Source organism: Camelus dromedarius, chromosome 13 (assembly GCF_036321535.1).
Source record: "Camelus dromedarius isolate mCamDro1 chromosome 13, mCamDro1.pat, whole genome shotgun sequence".
Taxonomy (NCBI): Eukaryota; Metazoa; Chordata; class Mammalia; order Artiodactyla; family Camelidae; genus Camelus; species Camelus dromedarius.
In genome coordinates, this window is record NC_087448.1 from 55,546,548 (window position 1) to 55,566,417 (window position 19,870).

Here is a 19,870-nt window from a genome sequence, read left to right on the forward strand (position 1 = left end):
AGCTTAAGTAATTACCTAAATATTTTTGCTTGCTCTAGAGAGTCCCTGGGCTCTAAGTGTTTGGGATTGAAACCATCCAAGCCCACTTCGGTTGGCTTCCTATTCCTGGGAGGAGTGTCTTTAAAGCACCTGCCGGCGTTAAGTTTTGTGTTTTCATAAAGAGGCTCACCCGGTACGCCTCAGAGGGCCCTTGTACCATCCGGACTGAGAACTGTGTGAGTGGCCCCAGGAACGTTAATTAATTCTGCATTTCCCTCAGGTCGCTCGCAGCCTGGCCGCGGCGGGGGCTAAGACGACCCAAGTGCAGCCGGGCCTCAGGAGAGAGGCTGCAGCCCCGGGAGGGCGGTGGGTGCCCCGGGGGAAGTGAGGGGCGTTCGAACGCCCAGAGCGGGCAGCACCACGGGCGCGTCGCGCTCCCGGGAAAGACCCGCGGGGCGGCGGGGCGCGGGCGCGGGGCGGGGACGCGGGTCCGGGCCGGCCTGGAGCGCCGTCGGCGGGGCTCGCGCAGCCGCACTCGGCGCGCCGACTCCGGGCTCCTCCTCCCGGCTCCGTAGTAAGCATGGCGGCGGCGGCGTTCGTGGTCCCTCGGGTGAAACAGAAAGCGGGAGCTACGCGGAGAGGGAGCGAAGAGCGGGGCTGAGGCGGCGCCGTCACTGCTGGGAAACCACCCCAACAGTCAGTGCGCCGGCAGCCGCGGCGGCCCCGAGAGCTGGCTCTGCCGCTGAGGTAGAGCGAGAACGACCAGGAACCCGGAGAAGAGGCGCCGGGGTAGCCGCCTTCCTCCGCCTAAGAGCGGCGTGACTCGGAGGTGAGAGCGCGGGCGCTCCCTCCGGGAAAGGCGGGGGAAACCGAGCGTCCCGATCCCAGTACCGGTCCCATCCCGCCCCGCCCTGCAGCAGGCGTCGCGGAAACCGTTAGGCTGGGTCTGAGGGGCCCGGGCACCAAGCAGGGCTTGGGCCCGTCGAGGGGCCCGGCCCACCCCGTCCTGTGAGCGCGTCCTGGCCCGAGGGGAGTGGGCCGCGGGCCGGACTCGTCCACTCGTCGGGCACCTGCTGGGCCGAGTCTCGCCGGGAGGCGCTCGCGGGGGCGCGGCTGCTGCTCCGCCACTAGCCGGAGGAGGCGGCGCGGGGGCGCGAGCGGCCCTCCCTCCGCCCCGCTGGCCCGCGGCCCGTGGCGAGGAGTGCGGCTGCGGGAGGCGCGGGGGTCGAGTGCGGATCCCTCCGGAGAGGATCGCCGAGCGGCCGCCGCGCCTTCGGCTTTTGCCGCCTGGCAGCCGCCGAACTTGAACGCTCCGGGAACAGAGTTTCCCCCGCTCTCGTTGGGGTTAAAACCTCGAAAACCCGCTCTTGTGTGTTTGATCCTGTTTGGCTGGTGCCGGTACCTGGCCGTTCCTCCAGCCGGAGGAGGTAACCACCTGTTCAGTCGGGGGGTGGACTCCGGGCTGCAGCCCTCGCCCTGTTTAACAACCTGGATCTTTGAACTTTTGACACGGCTGTGGAAGGACGTCATGCGTTAGGTAAAAGAAAATGAACACATAATTTAGCCATAAAATCGCGGGCAAGACGGCGGCCTTTTGATCAATGTAGCCTTTTATCGTTCTTTTATTAAACTGTGAGCGTTAAAAGTCTTGGGATAATTTTTGTGGGGGGAGAGGGGGTGTCATGGTTGCTAGGGTGCTAGGAATCGTAAATCCGAGATTTTCGTTTGTGAAATTTCCTGTTAAGTTCCTTTGGACACCTTTGTGTCTGAGTATCTATTAACTAAGAATACCAGGCTGACAAGATTTTTTTTTTTTTACTGTATAATCCTCGTGTATGGGTAGACTGTAGACTCTTAAAACTGAGCAGCATAATTATTTTGCTTCTTCCGTGGTCTGTTTTTTTAGTTCTTGAAAGCCAAGATGGTGTGTGTTTTTCGTATTATAAGAATGAAATAACAAAAGTTGAACTGTTACTATAATATTTTATCACCATGATATTACCAGCACTAGTGCTAAACATATGCCACCCAGGAGTTGGAGCCATATGTTAGGCAGAAGCTGATTGAGTTTTGTGGCTATGCGCTTGTATTTAGATAAATATTTAGTTTTTGTGTGTTTGCTAAATCTGTTATTCTTGCCATCGTGTAAGCTTTGTTTAAATCACCTAAAAATATTCCAGAGAAATGACCCCCCTGGTTTTTTTGATATTTTCTTGGTCGAATTGTTTGTTCTCAAGTAATGAGATAAAGTGCCCAGATGGTGGGCTTAAAACAGTGATAAAAAGGATTTTTAACACATCTTTTGCAACATAGAACCTAAAATTTTGCTTTCAGTTTTTCAGCTCACTGATAATTTGTGCCATCTCTACTTGTACCAGTTAGTGGGAAGAAGGGATGATGACTTGACAGGAAAAAAATCTTGTTAAATTTTTTATAAATAATTTTATATTTAAGATTTTTAGCACTATCACCGTAAATTTCACTGATTTTCCTCTTTCTTTTAGTAGAATATATTTCAGTTTTCTTGTGTAGAGTAACTGAAAATTTTTTTATCCCAGGGTGGCTGCTTTTAACCACCTGTATGCTTCTGAATGAACTCCCTCTTTTCCCCTTTTGTCTGAAGCCTGAAAAATCATCGACTGTTCAGGAAAAATAATTCTGGTTAGCACTGGCTTCAATCAAACATAATTATTATAAGGGTAATTGGCTTCTCCCAAATTAATGCTATGCATTTAAAAAAACAGATTCTAGAATTATCTTTTGGTGTCATCTGTGTCATCACTTACCCCCTTTGTGTGACTAATTGAGAGCTGTTTTCTTTTATCATGCATTTAATAATTATGTTTTAATTTTTAAAGTTCTACAGTATAATATTGAGCATATTTTATTACTAATTAAGAAAAAATTTCATCCTCTTCTCAGACCAGCCAGGCAGAGGTCAGGACTATAAAACCCAGAAAAAAAAGAAGGGATGCGTAATTAATATTCTCATTGTCTTTTGTAGTTCTACTTAGGTAAAGAGCATTTAATTTATAATTTCTTTTAGTTTAGACTCATGAGTAATAGTTATGCCTGTTTAAAAATATTTGTATTTTTTTAATGTACATACATGCAAGGTTTTTGCATCTTCTATTTTGCCTATATTTTTAAAATACAATTTGATGAAGTAACCTAAAGGTTTTGTTTTTGTTTTTAATATTCTTGGTGCATTTTTCTGTGAAAATGAGTCTAGATGATGTCTTTGAGCATGATGTAGAGATATGCATGTGATTTCCAATTTTATTAGCCAGGTAATCAAAAGATAAATGATTGCTTTTTTTCCCCCCCAGCAATCTCTAGCAGACTTCAAATAAATTCACAGTATTTTAAATTTAGAGATTTAGAATACCCTGCATATCTATTCCATTGAGTCTTTTAGTGCTTCAGTTTATCACATTGCAAAAAGAAGAAGAAAAATGGCCCCTGTGGATATCAGAGTCGAGAGCTGCTTGTTAAAAAGAACTTAATGACCAGTGGTGTTGAAAGGCAATTTTTTTACCTGTATTAGGAGCTTTTATTATTTTCTTAATATTTTGGTCTCATTTTATTTGAGTATTATGCTGTGGTCTCTTTATCCTTTGATCTTTATCTCTTTTCTCCCACTATTGTAGTTTTGTTTGTCTTTCACATACACTTTCTAAGTATTCAGTGTAGCCTATGGTCTTCCATCAAGTTGCTTTGTAGGTGTCTTCCTTTGATATTTCCAATCACTTATCACCCATTACCAGTCATCAGGCTATTTTTTCTCCCAGATGCACTTGGGAGATGACATGTGTTCAGAGGATGATGAGCTGCTATTAAAAGTAGGGATACAAAAGCGATGTGATGTGTTTCCTTCCTTCAAGTAGTTTACAGACTAGTTGAGGATATTAGACACAGGAAGTGATTAACAAAAATATAAGATGGTATTATTAAATCCTGTGGCAAGGAATGTGATTTAAAGGAAAGTGAGGCCACTGAGGGCTCAAATGATCCGGGAAGGCATTTAGAGGAAGTCAGACTTGAAGCTTAGGAAGGATTTAGATAGCAAAAGGAAAGACATTCCACAAAAGATTGACAGCCAGAGCTGGAAATAATAGCAAGACAAGTCTGAGAGCATCTAAGGACAAGTATCAGGAAGGAGAAAAAAAGAAGGTTAAAGTTGAGATTTTGGGTAAGCATGGTCAAGAGCGGAGTAGGCAGGACTGGATAAGACAGTTTGGCTGTATCATTATGAACCCATCTGTAAAAGAACACTACATCTACTTTGACATATTAATAGCTTAAGCTTTATGTATGAGAGATAGATTATATATTTTATATGTGTGTTTATTATAGCTTAGATCAGGGGACAGCAGACTTTTTTGGTAGAGTGCCAGACAGTTAATATTTTAGGCCTTGTGGGCCACTTACAGTCTCTGTTGAATATTCTTTTTTGTTTGTTTTTTTTTTTTAACAATTGTAGGATTTGGCCAGCAGGCCTAGTTTGCTGACTCTTGGCTAATAATTGGCTAGGTAATTGTCCATATAGCACATAATGTGAGCTGCCTTCCATAATTTGTCTACATCATTGTTTTCTGTGTTTGTTATGAGTATCATTTATGGTTTTTTTCCTTATAGTAAATATAAAGAGAACATGCAGAAACAACTACTATTATATTTGTCATTTTGTGGCCAAACTTCTAGCATCTGCCTAGACTGGGTCTCAGAACTAGGAAGTGAAAGAAGAAAAAGCCTTTGAGCTAGACCTTAGAGCAGTGAAAATAGCTACAGCATGGCTTGATTTAGAATTCCTATAAGGTTAAGTATATCTGCTGCCTGTTCTGGTTGTACGTATTTTAAACTGCAGTTGGCATTTTAGAAACCTTGGCTCGGGTACTGGTGTTCTGTAAGTGACAACAGGGGAGCCAGCAGTAGGAAACCTTGCTTTTAAAAGTAGTTTGGGATGAGTTAGTGAAGAGGAAAAACAGTTGGACATCCCTCAATAACTCCAAAAGTCACTGTGTTATAGAATAGTCTAATAATTGGTATTTACACTGATGAGTTTGGGTCATCAAGAAAAGATGTATCATGTGTAGATTAAGGCCAAGAAAGAAGACCTAGGAATCTCTTTTAAAATATTTTCATTAAGATTGTTTAAAGATAAGTTATGGTGATTTAAGGGATGAGTATCAGTTATTTTGAAAAATTATTTACATGAAATATCTCTGAAGTTTCTAAATTTACAGGTGTGTACTTCTAAGGCAGTTCTGTTTCCTTCAGCACATTGTGTTTCATGTCCCGTTACCAGGTAAATAGTGGTGCCTAAGGTTATGATTGCATGAATGAATTGGCTAGGGTTACTCTATATTTTGTATTATCGAGAAAGTAAGAATATACCTTAAGAGGATTCTTTCGTTCAACAGGCATTAGTAAATACACTCTGTGTATCAGGGATAATATTAGGTGCTGGGAAAAGTAAAGATGTATAAGATGGAGAGCTGTCTGGATAAAATGGTAGTGTTTCATTTTACCCTCTTAAAAACATTAAAACCAACCAGACAAAACTCCAAAACTTAAAGTTAACTTTTGTCCTTTTGTTTATACTAGCATTTTCTATACTTGGTAAGTGTGTATACCGTCTTAGGTTTTTAGGGCAGTACAAAGCTTTTGAGCTAAATTCCAGCCTTCATAAATTGCTACCTAATAAAAGTTTGGTTTCTTAAATTTTACTTTAAGGAGAAATTAACAGTTCACTCTCCTACCCTCCTTTTGTCAGTAGCAGCTTCATTATTCCAGCTGTTTCCGTTTCCTAGATAGGAGATAAAGTACCTTGGATATTAGTTCCAACTTCAGCCTTATTAGCCATCTGATCTCAGATTAGTTTTTTTCAATCGTAGATTCCCAATTCTTAAAATAGAGAATAGTATCTATCATGTTTTCCCCATAGAAATGTTGTGAGCACTCAAAGAAATGTTGGAAACCGTGAAAAACATTAAAGTACCGTGTGAGTGTTTACATTAGTACTGCTATATTGGAAGCAATGCAGCCTTTTTTAATAAGACCAGAAACCATGAGTTCAAGTTTTTCCTCCAAAGTTCTGTAAATATAGCACTTCCAGTAAACATTTAGTTTACTCAAAACTTTTAACTGCCTTCTTGGCAAAGAGAATGCACATTTTAAGAGCTTTTTTTCCATTCTTATTAATCTTTCAGTGCAGTACATATCCAGTACCTCTGTTTCTCTTTGCAAGAGAATACTGATCTCCTCCTATTCCAAGGAAATTGAGCTTTTCTTTCCGCAGTGGGGTAGAAAATATGCAAAAGTGAATTCCTTATGGTTTTCTTTTTTTCAAGTGGAATACTATTTCTGTATCTGTAATAATAAGATCCACTTGAATTCTCACTGGAAAGTTGATTATGTTTTAAAATCTTATATAGACCTGCCATATATGTGGTGGTACTCTCATTTTACAGATGAACTATTACTTCTGACTTCCATGTCTCTCTTCCTCCCTCACTTCTTGAGATCTCTTATGTGCTAGTTGTTAGAAATACAAAGTAAGTTTGATGTGTGCTTCGAAGTAAACCTTAGTGTAAAGGTTATCTAAATATATGATAAATTAGATTGTGTTAAGCAGTCTCTATCAGAAATGTCTGAAAGTTACTGTTATCTGTTTTCCTAATTCAGAACCCACATTTTAATATATTTTTGAACAGAATGATTTAGACAATTTAAGTGATTCCTTAGTGAAATCCAATTCCCCAGTGAGGAGAAAAAAAATCTTCCCACTTCTCTGGGGGTTCTAAACAGATGTTTAAGTACATTTTAAAGCACAGTTAGGATGTTTCTTAAAAAAGTAATTGTATGCTTTCTTTTGCAGTAATAGATGTCATATACAACTACTGTATACTTTTGTTGAGATCTAGCTTGAATGAGAAGTCATTTTATTTACTTCAAAATCAGCTTCTCTTAAGATTGGCTTAAATAAAAATAAAAGTGAAAACATAATTTATAACTTGAGATTTCATTATAGTTACATTTTCTAGATTCTTTTGGCTTGCTTGTGACAGCCATTCTCAGATATAGTTTTGTTATTAAGACTTGATTTTTTCTATGTAATATTTTCATTTGCAATATATACTTTTTTCTTACATTTTAATTAATAGTGTATGAAATACCTTTTTGTTTTTTCTGTTAGGACCAACTATTCCCAGTACTTCAAATTAGCAGATAAATCATTAATCCTCAAATGCCGTAATATGCTAGCAATTTTATTTTTTTAACTTTCACTTGAACCTTACTACAACTGGCCTGACGTGTGATAGAGTAGTCTTTGGATAAAATGTAGGGGCAACTGTCCCTTTAGTTCATCTTTCAGGCTGCTTCCAGATAAATATTTCAAAAATATAAATTTGTTCAAATCATTGCTCAATTTTAGAAACTAAAATTATACTGAAATTTCTGTTGCATCAATTATGTCTCCTATCTTTGTTTTAGAGTTTATACTCTCTTGATATCCTGTGACTGTACCATTTCCAGCTACTTTGCAGCTTTCTAGTATAAAGAGCATGTTTTACATTAGGCAGATAGAGGTTTGTTTGTTGGCTTCTTCTCTTACTGGCTGTGTGTGAACATGAACATGGTACTTCATATTACTTCACTTCTGTGAGTCGTAGTTTCTTCACTGTAAAGAGGTGTAATATAGGATTTATCTCCTAGAACTGGCTGTTAAAAGGATTAAAAGAGCCCATTTAATTTGGCAAGTAAAATACTTGCCATAGGATATTTATATCTAGAAATTTGATAAACATTTCTAATCATTATCACTCAGGTATCCAAATTCTTGTTTTCACCATTTATTTATTTATTCATCTAACATTTGTTAAAAACCATAAATGTCCTAGATACTTAGAATAACAATGTCACAAAAATGAGTATCATATTTTTTCTCTAGTAATTCACACACTAGGATGAGAGATAAAGACATGTAAACAAATACATATTTTAAAATAATTAAAAGAAAATAAAATCTCTTCTCTTGCCTCTTTTCACTTGTGTGAATCCCTCCTGTAGTTTATTACTGAACTGCTGTATGTTTCTGTAATACCCTCATAATATCATGATTGTGTATCTATCATACTGTAGCATACATATATTTCTTTACTTGCCTGTTTCAGCTATTAGACTATGAGCTCCTTGAATTTGTTTCCTCCCTGATCTTTAATATGTCTTTCCTTCTGCTAACTTTAAGTTTTGTTTATTCTTCTTTTTCTGATTCTTTTAGATGGTAGTTTAGGTTATTTATTTGAGATTGTTCTTGTTTTTTGAGGAAGGCCTGTATTGCTATGAACTTTCCTCTTAGGACTCCTTTTGCTGCATTTTGCTATATGGTTGTGTTTTCCTTGTCATTTGTCTCAAGGAATTTTTAAATTTCTTCTTTGATTTCATCATTGACACATTTGATTTTTAATTTTTAGTAGCATGTTGTTTAGTCTCCGTGCAGTCTTTTTCTTTTTTTTTTTTTTTTTCCATTTTTCTTTCTATAGTTGATTTCTAGTGAACTCCTTGAATTTGAACAGTACTTCTTGGATTGGCTTTTTTTTTTTTTTTCTTTTTCTGTAAAGGAGCAGGTAGCAAATATTTTAGGCTTTGTGGCCATATGGACTCTGTTGCAACTATTTAACTGTGGTGTAGGAGCATAAAAATAGCCATAGATAAATTATAAACATTGGGTATAACTGTCTTCCAAAAAAGCTTTATTTCTAAAAACAGGCAGGAGGCCAGATTTAGCACACAAGCCTTAGTTTGCTGACCTCTGCAATGCTGCATACCCTATGCCTGGCAAATACAAGGGACTCAGTAAATAATGATAATTCATATATATTAAATGCTTTCTATGTTCTGTGTGCTATTCCAAACAACTTTCCATGCATTAGTTTACTTAATCCTTAAAATAACCCTCTGAGGTAGGTATTATTGTCATCATTTTAAAAATGAGGAAACTGAAGCACAGAGAAGTTAAATAACATGCCTAAAATCATACAACTAGTTAGTGAAAGATTTGGGATTTGAACCTAGGCATTGTGACTCCAAAGCATAGGCTTTGAATCATTAAATTATATCAGTTCTGGTATGTTAAATCCCAGGAGTATAATGTTGATTCAGTATTAGGAAACATATTAATGTAATTTACTGTATTAATAGATTAAATGAGAAAATTATATATAATCTTTTTGGTGCTAAGAAAAATCATTTTCTAAAATTCAGTTGTCCGACAACTTTTCATCAACAAGAAATAACCTTGTAAAGGGTTTCTACTAGAAACCTATATTAAATGTCATAGTGAAATATTAGAAGTACTTTCATTAAAAGATAGGAACATAACGTTGGGGGGAAGGTATAGCTCAGTGGTAGAGCACATACTTAGAATGAATGAGGTCCTGGGTTCAAACCTCAGTACCTCCATTAAAAAAGAAATTAAAAAAAAAAAAAAAAAGATAGGAACATAACATTGGTCCAAGTCTTGATGCATTAACAAACAAGAAAAATTACTAACCTCTAAATAATGGGGAGGGGAGTGAGGTGGTATTATCACTGTTACTATTTTAGTTGATATGATTTTCTACTTAGAAAATATAGACAAGCAATAGAAAATGATTTGAGTCAAAAAGAGATTTCAGTAAACCAACTGGCTATGAGATAAACTTAGAAGATTCATTAGCTCTCTTATACACCAGCATAACCAACTATGAAAACAATAAGAAAAAATCAAAGCCTAAATTGTAAAATACTTAAATTTTTAAACTATGCAGCTTTATCTGAAGAAAACTACAAGAAGAGCTGAATGAATGAATAGTATATTCCTGAATGTGAGAACTTAATACTATAAAATTGGCAGTTCTCACTAAATTAGTCAATAAGGTCAGTATAATCCTAATTAGAAATCCAACAGGATTTTTAAAATGGAAGTAGACAAACTTATGTTTCAAGTTTTGAAAAGGAAAAATGCACAAGAATAGCCAAGTAAATTACAAAAAGAAGCATAACAAAGGGGAACTTAGACATCAAAGATTAAAACATACTGTAAAATTACAGTTTTTAAAATAATAAGAATTTGGAGTAAGAATGAGCATGCTGATCAAAGGAACAGAATAAGGAATTCAGGTGGAGCTCCATGGAAACAGAAGAATTCATTATATGATACAAACAAGTGAGTAATGGAAGAGCTAACCTATAAATGGTGTGGGACAACTGACTATCCAGTTGAGGTAAAAATAGTTAGGTACCCACTTTGTGTTACTCACAAAACTAAGTTCCAGTTGGACTAAATGTAAGTAAAAAACGGCAAAAATTCTAGAAATGAATTTTGGTTTTAAATGTCAGGGTGATGAAAGTTTTAATGTGTCGTTAAACTTAGATGCCATTTAAAAAGGCAGGCAATAAATGGGGATAAAATATTTGACATATTTGACATGACAAAGTTAATATTCAAAGTATACAAGCTATGCCTACAAATCAGTATTAAAAAGATAACCTGGTAGAAAAGGAGAAAGAATGTAAGTAGAAAATTTATAGAAGTAGAAATATAACCTATAAAATTTGGAAAAGATACTCAACCACACCAGTAACATGAGAAATTCAAATTAAAATATCAAGGAGATAAGATTTTTTTTAATTTTCTTAATCAAATTGTCAAAAATTGGAAAACCTTAGTTAAGTATCAAATTGGAAAGTAGGCACTCAAAAACTATTGAACAGAGTATAAATAGCTTCATCTTTTTAGGGTAAAAATTTAGCTGTATCTGTCAGTTTTGGTGTCTGATGTCATTGGTGCTTTTAAATAGAGCAATTTCAGTGTAGTATTGGGTTGGAAGCTGTGTTGCAGCAGGTTAAAGAAGTGAGAATTGTAGGCTAGTGATTCTCAACCTTTATATAACCATATTTGCCAACTGGGACAATTTTAGTATACTTTATTTTCTGAGTTTCTATTATAAAAGTAATTTTCTTTTTTCAAATATAAAATTATAATTTTGAATATAATGGTTTTCAAGTCTCGTATGTCTGGATATTTTGATCTTCCCTTTTACTATTAGAACCTAATATTTTAGGAAAGTTGGTAATAAATTTCAGGAGAGATGTCAGCTTAAGCTGAATATAGAGTAAAGAAAAGAAAGATTTTTAAAAAATAAGATCGGGGAAGATGAGCATATTTAGGCAAAAATTTTTAACTCAGGAATAATTATAGACTTATAAACAAAGAATCTGGTTATCTCAGAAAGGACAACATTAAAATATTGGGGTCTATAGACAAATCTTTCTCTTTTTTTAACATTTTTTATTGATTTATAATCATTTTACAATGTTATAGACAAATCTTTCTTCTCATGGAAAATACAGAAATGTTTCTTGATTTCCTTATATCTTTTGATAAAATTCTCTATTTGGGAGAAATTAATGAAGGCAACATGTTAAATATGGTGAAGTTATACAAAAACAGTAGCTTTTACAGAGGAATTCTAACCTTTTGGTTGTGAACCTAGATGCTAAGATGTTTCTTTATCCAGAAAATACTCAGAAACTGCTGTTTTAGTCTTGAATCCAAAGTTGCTCTGATAGACATAACTAAGAATCTGAAATTTTGAAAAAGTAAACAATCTAAATATATAAGCTAGTACTTTACAAAACGACAGTAAAATATTTGTGGATGAAAATAGAATTGTCCTGGATGCAATTACCTTGTGCTCTAAAGGTAACCCAAGTGCTCTGAAAATAGCACCAAACAGAGCTGTAAAATAGGATTTAAGATGGTACAGTTGTCACTCAGCATCCACAGAGGATTGGTTCCAGGACCCCTGCAGTTGCTCAAGTTCTTTATATAAAATGGCATAGTACAATAGAGTTGTATATCCATGGGTTCCACACCTACATATAATGGAAGGCCAACTGTACTTAAAAAAAAAATCTATTGGTCTTATTTATGTGCACATTATCTGTCCTTTAATAGATTGGGGTTGATTTCTTGGAAACAATTCCTGCTCTCTGTTTCTGTGGTTTCCTGAATGGAAGTATCTTTGTGATGTCTTTTTCATCTAAATTGCCTTTGAAATCTATTTTAAGCAGATTTTCATGTTGGTATTAAGGTGTGATTTCTTAGTGGGGGTGCTGGAGCTGTATCTCCTGACTGTTTATTAAATTAAGCTATATTTAGTTTATCTGACTAAGGAGAGTGATTGGCAGTGGTTCTCAAACTTCCAGCCCCTGTTTTAAACCTCTGTTCACTTAGGTGGGGTTAAAGACTGAGGCCCACCCATCCTGCTCACTTCCACCTTTTCAGTGAACAAGGAATTGGAGAAGAGAAAGATAAATAAGTTATAATAAGTTTGTTGCTAACAATCTATATAAATTGCGATTTGCCTTATAAGAAAGTGAGTATATATATTTGCTTTTATTAGATTAAGCCATATGAAATTGTTATTTTAAAGTTTTTGACCTTAAGTGGCAGTTTCATATGTTTCAACCTGTTATATTATGCCCTATAAACCCTGCTCTCTGTATAAAAATGTGTTATTGCACTTACCAGGAAAATATATTTTAAGGTATTTAATATAACTTCATAAACAGCACATTGCCTATGAAGTGTCACCATATGAGCCAAATTGGATGGTTTATGAATATACGTACTTTAGAAACAAGGGTAAAGTGATAAGCCAAAGATATTGTTAATGTATATATACATCATTGTACACTATAGGGTTATTCAGTAAACCATCTCCAAAAACTAAATTAAATATGAGAATGATAAAGTTTAACATGTAGTAATTTGTAAATAAAAGCTATTACATTTAAAACCGTGACCAATTGAAGACACCGTAAAAGCCAGAACTTTTTTAAAAATCATGCTTTTAAAGCATTGCCATTTGTGTTCTACTTGTGATACATTCATTTACCTTTCTACTGCCCATTAGGTACTTTAAAAATTAAGAGTAGCGAATTTGGTTCCCTGTCAAGATGGAGTAAAAAGCACTACATTTTCTCTTCTGTTTGAAACAACTAAAAAAAAAAAAACTAGGAAAAAAATATGAAATATGAAACAGTGGCACTCAAGATGTTAGGCATCACTCAATGGAAGAGGGAGAATAAGGCCATCCTTATGAATGGCCCTGCTTATTGGCTGGAGAAAGTTTTCAGGGCACAGCACATTGAGGGAGATCCCAAGTAGGTCCCATCTGACTCCCTGACTTGAGAGGTACTAACAATCCAAAGACAACGGAGTGTGCAGGTCTGAGTACCAGAGAAGACAGTGCTAAACAAAAAGGGCCTCAATGACCTGGAAAAGGTCCCCCTTAAGTATTCAGCAGAGTACTGACAAGTACATACATGTAAGGAGACTGACCAGAGCTAGAGAAAGAGCCACTGAAAAGCATTATATAAAACAGTATTCAGGCTCATGCAGGACTCGAAATAGTGCCTGTTCCCACTAACCAGACTAGAAAGCCTAATAATTCCCAGGGTATTTGGTAGAGTATTCTGGAGGGTCTTGGCCCAGTTGTGGCGAAAAAGCAACCCTAGATTAAATGCAGCTGTTTCTGCCTAACACAAGAGCAGGAACATAAGTATTCTTGCCTAAAGCAAGACCCAAAAGGATCAAACTGTTTCCAAGTCACTTAGCCACATCTCACAGCAAAGCTCAAGAATACTTACAGGAATACAAAAAATATCCAGCGGCCAACAACGTAAAATTTACAATGTCTGACATTCGGTCAAAACTACCATGCTTTTAAAGAGGAGGGAGAATACAAACCATAATCATGAGAAAAAAATCAGTCTCTTGAAACTGGCCCAAAAGTGATACTGATGATGAATCAATAGTCAAGAACATTAAACGTTATGACTGTATTGAGTATGTTGGAGAAGCTAGAAGAAAGACTGAACATGTTAAGTAGAAGTATCTTCTAGATTAAAATTATAGTGTCAAAGAAAAGACGCATTGGATGACATTAATGGCACATTAGACGTTGCCAAAGAAAAGATTAGTGGACTTGAAGAGACAGCAATAGAAACTATCAAAAATGAAACACACAGAGAAAAGAGAATTGTTTTCAAAGGGGAACTGAAAAAATATTTGAAGAAATAATGGCCAGAATTTTTCTGAATTTGATGAAAACTATAAGAAACACAATAAGCACAAGAAAGATGAATAAAAGGTCTCCAAGGATCATTATAATCAAATCACTTAAACAAAAGTGTTAAAGAGGAAAAAATTATTAAAAGCAGCCAACATTAATACAGAACAAAGATAAAGACAATAGCAGATTTCTCATCAGAAGCAATGTAGGCTAGAAGATAATGGAGTAGTGGTTATTTGGGATCCCTTGATATTCTGTATGAATTTTAGGATGAATTTTTCTATTTCTGCAAAAAATGCCATTGATATTTTGATAGGGATTGCATTGACTCTGTAGAGTGCTTTGGGCAGTATGGACATCTTAACAATATTAAATCTTCCAGTGCATGAACACAGGATGTCTTTCTATTTATTTGTTTCTCCTTTAATTTCTTTTAGGAATATTTTGTGGTTTTCAGTATACAAATCTTTGATCTCCTTGGTTAGACTTATTCCTAAGTATTTTATTCTTTTTAATGCTATCGTAAGTGGAACAGATATCAGATTTTTCAGTTAGTGTATAGAAATGTAACTGATTTTTGCGTGTTGTTTTGGTATCATGCATTTTTACTGAATTTACTACTTCTAGTAGTTTTCTTTTTTAATCTTAAGGGTTTTCTATCTGTAAGATCCTGTCATCTTTGAACAAAGACAGTTTTTCTTATTTCTTCTCAATTTGTATGCCTTTTATTTCTTTTTCACGCCTAATTTCTCTGCCTAGGACTTCAAGTGCTATGTTCAATACTATGAATGAACGTGAGAGTGGGAATCCTAGCCTGATTCCTGATTAGAGGAAAAGCTTTCAGTCTTTCACCACTGAGTATGATGTTAGCTGTGGGATTTTCATATGTGGCCTTTATTATGTTGAAGTAGTTTCTGTTCCTAGTTTGTTGGTTGTTTTTGTCATGAAAGGGTGTTGAATCTTTTCAGATGCTTTTTCTGCATCAATTAAGATGATCATGTATTCATTTTTAAAACTCTAAAAAGTGCTTTTATTGAAGTATTTGCGGTGAAGCACATACATAGTGTACAGCTCACTTTGTAATACACTGGTAATTACAATATAACAGCCTCCCAGGTCAAGACATAGAACAGTACCAGCACCCCAAAAACTGCCTTCATGCCCCTGTTGGTCCCCATTCTTTCTTCCTCTCCAAAGAATAATTATCTTGTTTTTTAAAAATGTTATAGACTAGTTTTATTGGTTTTTAAACTTTCTGTAAATAAAAATGTAGTCTTCTGTGTCTTTTTTCACTCACATTGTATTTGTGCAATTTGTGTTGTTTCCTGTATCACACATTAATTATTTTTCATAGCTGTATAATAGTTCGTTAGATAAATCAAATACAGTTTACCATTAACTGTTGAGGGACATTTCGGTTGTTTACAGTTTGGGGCTAGTAAAGAATAATGCTGCTGTATACCTTCTGTACTTATCTTTTGGTGCACATGTGCATGCATTTCTTTTTAGTATATACTAGGAAGTCTAATAGCTGGATCATAACTGGGTCATAGAATATATGTTCGATTTTTATAGATAATATCAAACTTGTTTCCAAAGTGATTTTATGAGTTTCATTTACATTCCACAAGATTTTGCCAGTTGCTCTATAGCCTCACTAATACTTGATATTATCAGTCTTTTCCATTTTTATCCTAGTATGTTGTGGTATTTCATTACGATTTTTAATTAGCTTTTTCCTAATAATGAATTTGAGAATCTTTTCATATGTTTATTGGTCTCTTTAATTTCCACTTTTGTGAAGATATTCATGTCTCTTCTCATTTTAGTTTTTTAAAAAAGTAATTTGTAGACCTGTATGTATGCTAAATACATATTCTTTTCCAGTTATATGTATTGTAAATATCTTTCAGTATGTGGCTTGCTTTTTCATTCTCTTAAAGGTATTTTTAAAAATAAATAGTACTTCTTAATTTTAGTGAATTTCAATGTCATTCTTTTCCTTTATGATTTAAGAAACATAATTTATACCCTATTTTAAAAATCTCTGTCCCATGGTTATGAAGTGTTTTTGTTATCTTTAGAAGCTCTTTTGTTTTCTTTTTACATTCAGATCTGTAATCTACCTGGCATTAATTTTTTAAAACATTGTTTAATTTGACATTAATTTGAATTTCTAATTAGAGATTTGCAAGAATAGTACAAAGGTATCCAGCTATTCTTCACCCACGCTCCCCAAATGTTAATTTTATATTATTACTACATACTGATACAGATACAAATACTGATATATAGATATAAATAGTGATGTGCTGGAGCCATCTTGTACTTGTATACAAAAGTTGATTGTTAAAATTCAGGCATTTTCAGATCGATTTTTAAACCATGATGGCTTGAAATGGGCCATGGGGGAGTGTGTATTCCAATGGAAATTAGCAAACACAACAAATCACTTCTCCCCTTTTTTGCACGTATCAAAAACTACATTGAAAAACCAAGCAAAAATAGATGCATAACTTAATAAAACGAGTGGGTATTTGTAGTCACAAGATAAGATGAGAACATAGGAACTGAGTATTAACAAAATTTGAACAAATTAATTGAAAGAAGCTGACTGTTCTCTGTGCAGCAATGAAAGGAATTTTTAGGCTTTAAATGCAACATTTTAGTGCATGGCTGAAGCTTCCAATTTGCAAGCTGAAATAAAACCAGCTGCTTTGCATATAGTGTTATATGTCCATACAAGAAAGCAATTCATAAGTGAAACTTTTGATATTACAACTTTGAAAAGGTTAAAATCAGAGGTAATACCTTAAGTGGAATGATAATATTAAAACAGCACATGGCTTCAGATTCATTGTGTAATAATACTACTGTTCTTGGAATTAACTGGAGATTCAGAAGAAATTTTTATTTCTGTTTGTAAAGCTTCCATTCCAGCTCTTGAAACCAAACTATGGTTGTATCTTTAGCATTACATTCTAAAGTTTTTATAACAATGGTGGTTTGCAGTTTTAGCTAAACATATTAAATAAAATATTATAAATAGAGTAACAATAACAGAAGAAAAATTCTCTGTGGTTGTTATTTTTTGATTTATTAATTTTAAAAGATGAATTACTTATAAACTTTCTCTAGTTAATCCTGAGTTAGCTTCCCTAAAATATTTCTTCTTAAACTAAATTATGTGACATGCCAGAGGAAAAATACATCGACTCTTTTCCATCTTATAATTTCTTTATGTATTCCACAGAGTGAAATTATTTGACATGATTTAAATTACTCTGATTTTATTGGACCTTAAGAAATACAGCAATACAAATTAATCCAGAATTTAGATTTGTCCCTTCATTTACATGTGTATATTAAAATATTTATGTATTATGTATATAATATACATAAATATTTATATAATATGTATGCATTATATAAATGTTTATATATGTTATGTTTAAGTGGCATGTATTTTTATGAGATAGTTAAATGATATAAAATGTTTCATAGTATAGTCTTAAGTATAAAAGCTTGAAATAGATACTTGAATTTTTTTTAAAATCTTAAAGTGTATTTATATATTTAAACAGAAAATTGATTTTAGGTTAAATCAACTTGTGTGAGAGTTTTCTGCAAAGATTCAAGATTTTAAAATAAATAACATGAATTTAATGTCTTATAAAAGTTAAAAATTTTGACACTACTGAATTGTAGAATATTACAGTTTCCAAAAATGTTTCTTATTTTGCCGTTCGGTGTAGATTTGGTAAGATTTATGACTGAGCTCAGTTGTACTCATTTTGACATGTAATTTGCTGACAGTTTATTGGTTGATTTTATATATGGTAGATAATACTGTTTACATTGAATCCTTTAATTTTGATATAAGTGATGATACTACGTCTACAGTTAAAGGTTTCTAAATGTATGTGCTTTTATCACTTAAATGATTTCGTTTATTGTAAAGTACTTAGAAAAAAATAAACTAGAATGACAGAAGACCTAAGTCAGAGTTTAATACTTAAAACTTGAAGGTTCTTATTCTAATCCTGAGCAAATTTTTTACAGTTTTGCTATGTCTGAGGAATCAATGAAAAATCATACTTCTTGTGTAGTTCCCGATAGGGTGACGAGGGGGACTTGGGTCTTCAGAAACACCTTCTCAGCTCTAATTAAAAAACCAGTGGTAGAGCTGCCTCACTCAATTACTGCATTTTAGTACCTTTCCTAGTGGTTAGCTTAAGTAGTGGTGGTTAAATTAAATAAATGTTGTATAGAGATGGAAGGGATAGAGAGACAGATAGACATGGAATTTAAATAGAAGCTGCTGATACATTGGCTTTAAAATATTTTGGTTTGCTATCTACGTTGACAGAGAGTTGATTAATAAGAAATTTTATTTCCTTAAATGATCTGTTGACAGAAAGAAGCTCTGTCCAACAGAGTATTACAAAATTTCTTTTAACAAGAGTATCTTTTTAGGTTAAAGAATGAGACAGATCTTGAATGTATCATATTTTAATGTGTTTTTAAGAATGTACACACAAATGGCTATATATTTTTGTTTTTCAGAGTTGGAGGGTTAATCCGGTATATTAATGTCTTATTGATAATGGCAGAACATCCACCACTACTGGATACAACTCAGATTTTAAGTAGTGATATTTCTCTTCTGTCTGCCCCTATTGTAAGTGCAGATGGAACACAACAGGTAAGGAAACCAAAATATTTATTTTCTTTTGTCTAGTACACGTGTATTCTTTCAAAAGAATGCAAAATTTAGAACAGAATGAGGCATCCCAATAGTTGGTTCCTGTTAACTCATGTTTTAAACTCCAGTTCTAAATGTTGTTTTGGTTTCATAAGACTATGAAGAAATGAGACTATTTTTGAAGTCACTTCTAAAATGTATCTTTAATTATTAAATTTCTTGTGTGTATATTTAATTGCCACTAAAGTTGTTTTTGTTTTACTTTAGACGATATACTAGTCCCTGAGTGTTTTTTTTAACTAAGTTTAATCTTGTGCATTAACGATTATTATAAATCCTTACTTCAAATTATTATGAAGTCATGACTTAACTATGTGATTAAAATGACTGCCTGCATTATATTATAGTAAAACTTTATCTTCTTTTTTTTCCTACTCTCCTCACCAGACTTCCCCCCCTCCCCAAAAGCAAACACACAATTCCTGGTGTGTTTTTCTCATAACACAGTGCTTTATAAATATAGTTCTTTTATTTCATTGATACCTCATTCCTCCAGTAATCCTAAAGGGATGGGAATGATGGGCTTTCATAAGTACCTATTATGCACCAAACATTGTGCTTAATTTTCACAACTACCCTATATGGTAAGGATTTAATATTGCAAGTGAGGAAACAAAGACTAAGGACATAATAATAATAAGGAGAAGAAACAATTTGAGTTCTCACTATGTAAAAAATATGTGCTAAGAACTTTATGATCTTACTAAATTCTTTCAAAATCCTATCCCTATTGTAAATGAAACAAATGAGTTTCAGAAAGGCTCAAGATCACACAAAGCTTTTTTGCTCCGTTACTCATACTGCTTCCTTGGGAAACTGAGAAAAAAATAATCGTGTTTTGTTACTTTACAAACTTTGTATTTGAATAATTATTATTTGCTTACAAGATATAAGGGGTTACTTTGATTTTGCTATTAAAAAATCAAAAATCAAGAGTGATTAGCTTGAGTTCTAAATTTTTCTGTTTTGAATGAAGATAGCTTTAAAAGTATATACTAGT

General features: G+C 34.8%; 1 protein-coding gene and 1 non-coding gene across 5 annotated transcripts in view; both read left to right on the forward strand.

Annotated features, from left to right (window-relative positions):
- The first annotated feature begins 555 nt into the window (after positions 1-555).
- FNDC3A (fibronectin type III domain containing 3A) overlaps positions 556-19,870 on the forward strand; it is a 138,584-nt gene continuing 119,269 nt past the window's right edge. For 2 of the 4 annotated variants that reach the window (XM_010995195.3, XM_064493162.1), the window contains exons 1-2: positions 556-808; positions 18,672-18,810. In XM_010995195.3, coding sequence (XP_010993497.1) covers positions 18,712-18,810 — 99 coding nt within the window. In that variant the 5' untranslated portion in view covers positions 556-808; positions 18,672-18,711. Of the gene's footprint in view, positions 809-1,203; positions 1,517-18,671; positions 18,811-19,870 lie in introns of those variants that run through there. The other 2 variants (XM_031466427.2, XM_064493163.1) reach the window with 2 other exon arrangements.
- Positions 9,372-9,444, forward strand: TRNAS-AGA (transfer RNA serine (anticodon AGA)). The gene has a single exon. It is a non-coding gene; the product is annotated as a tRNA-Ser (tRNA).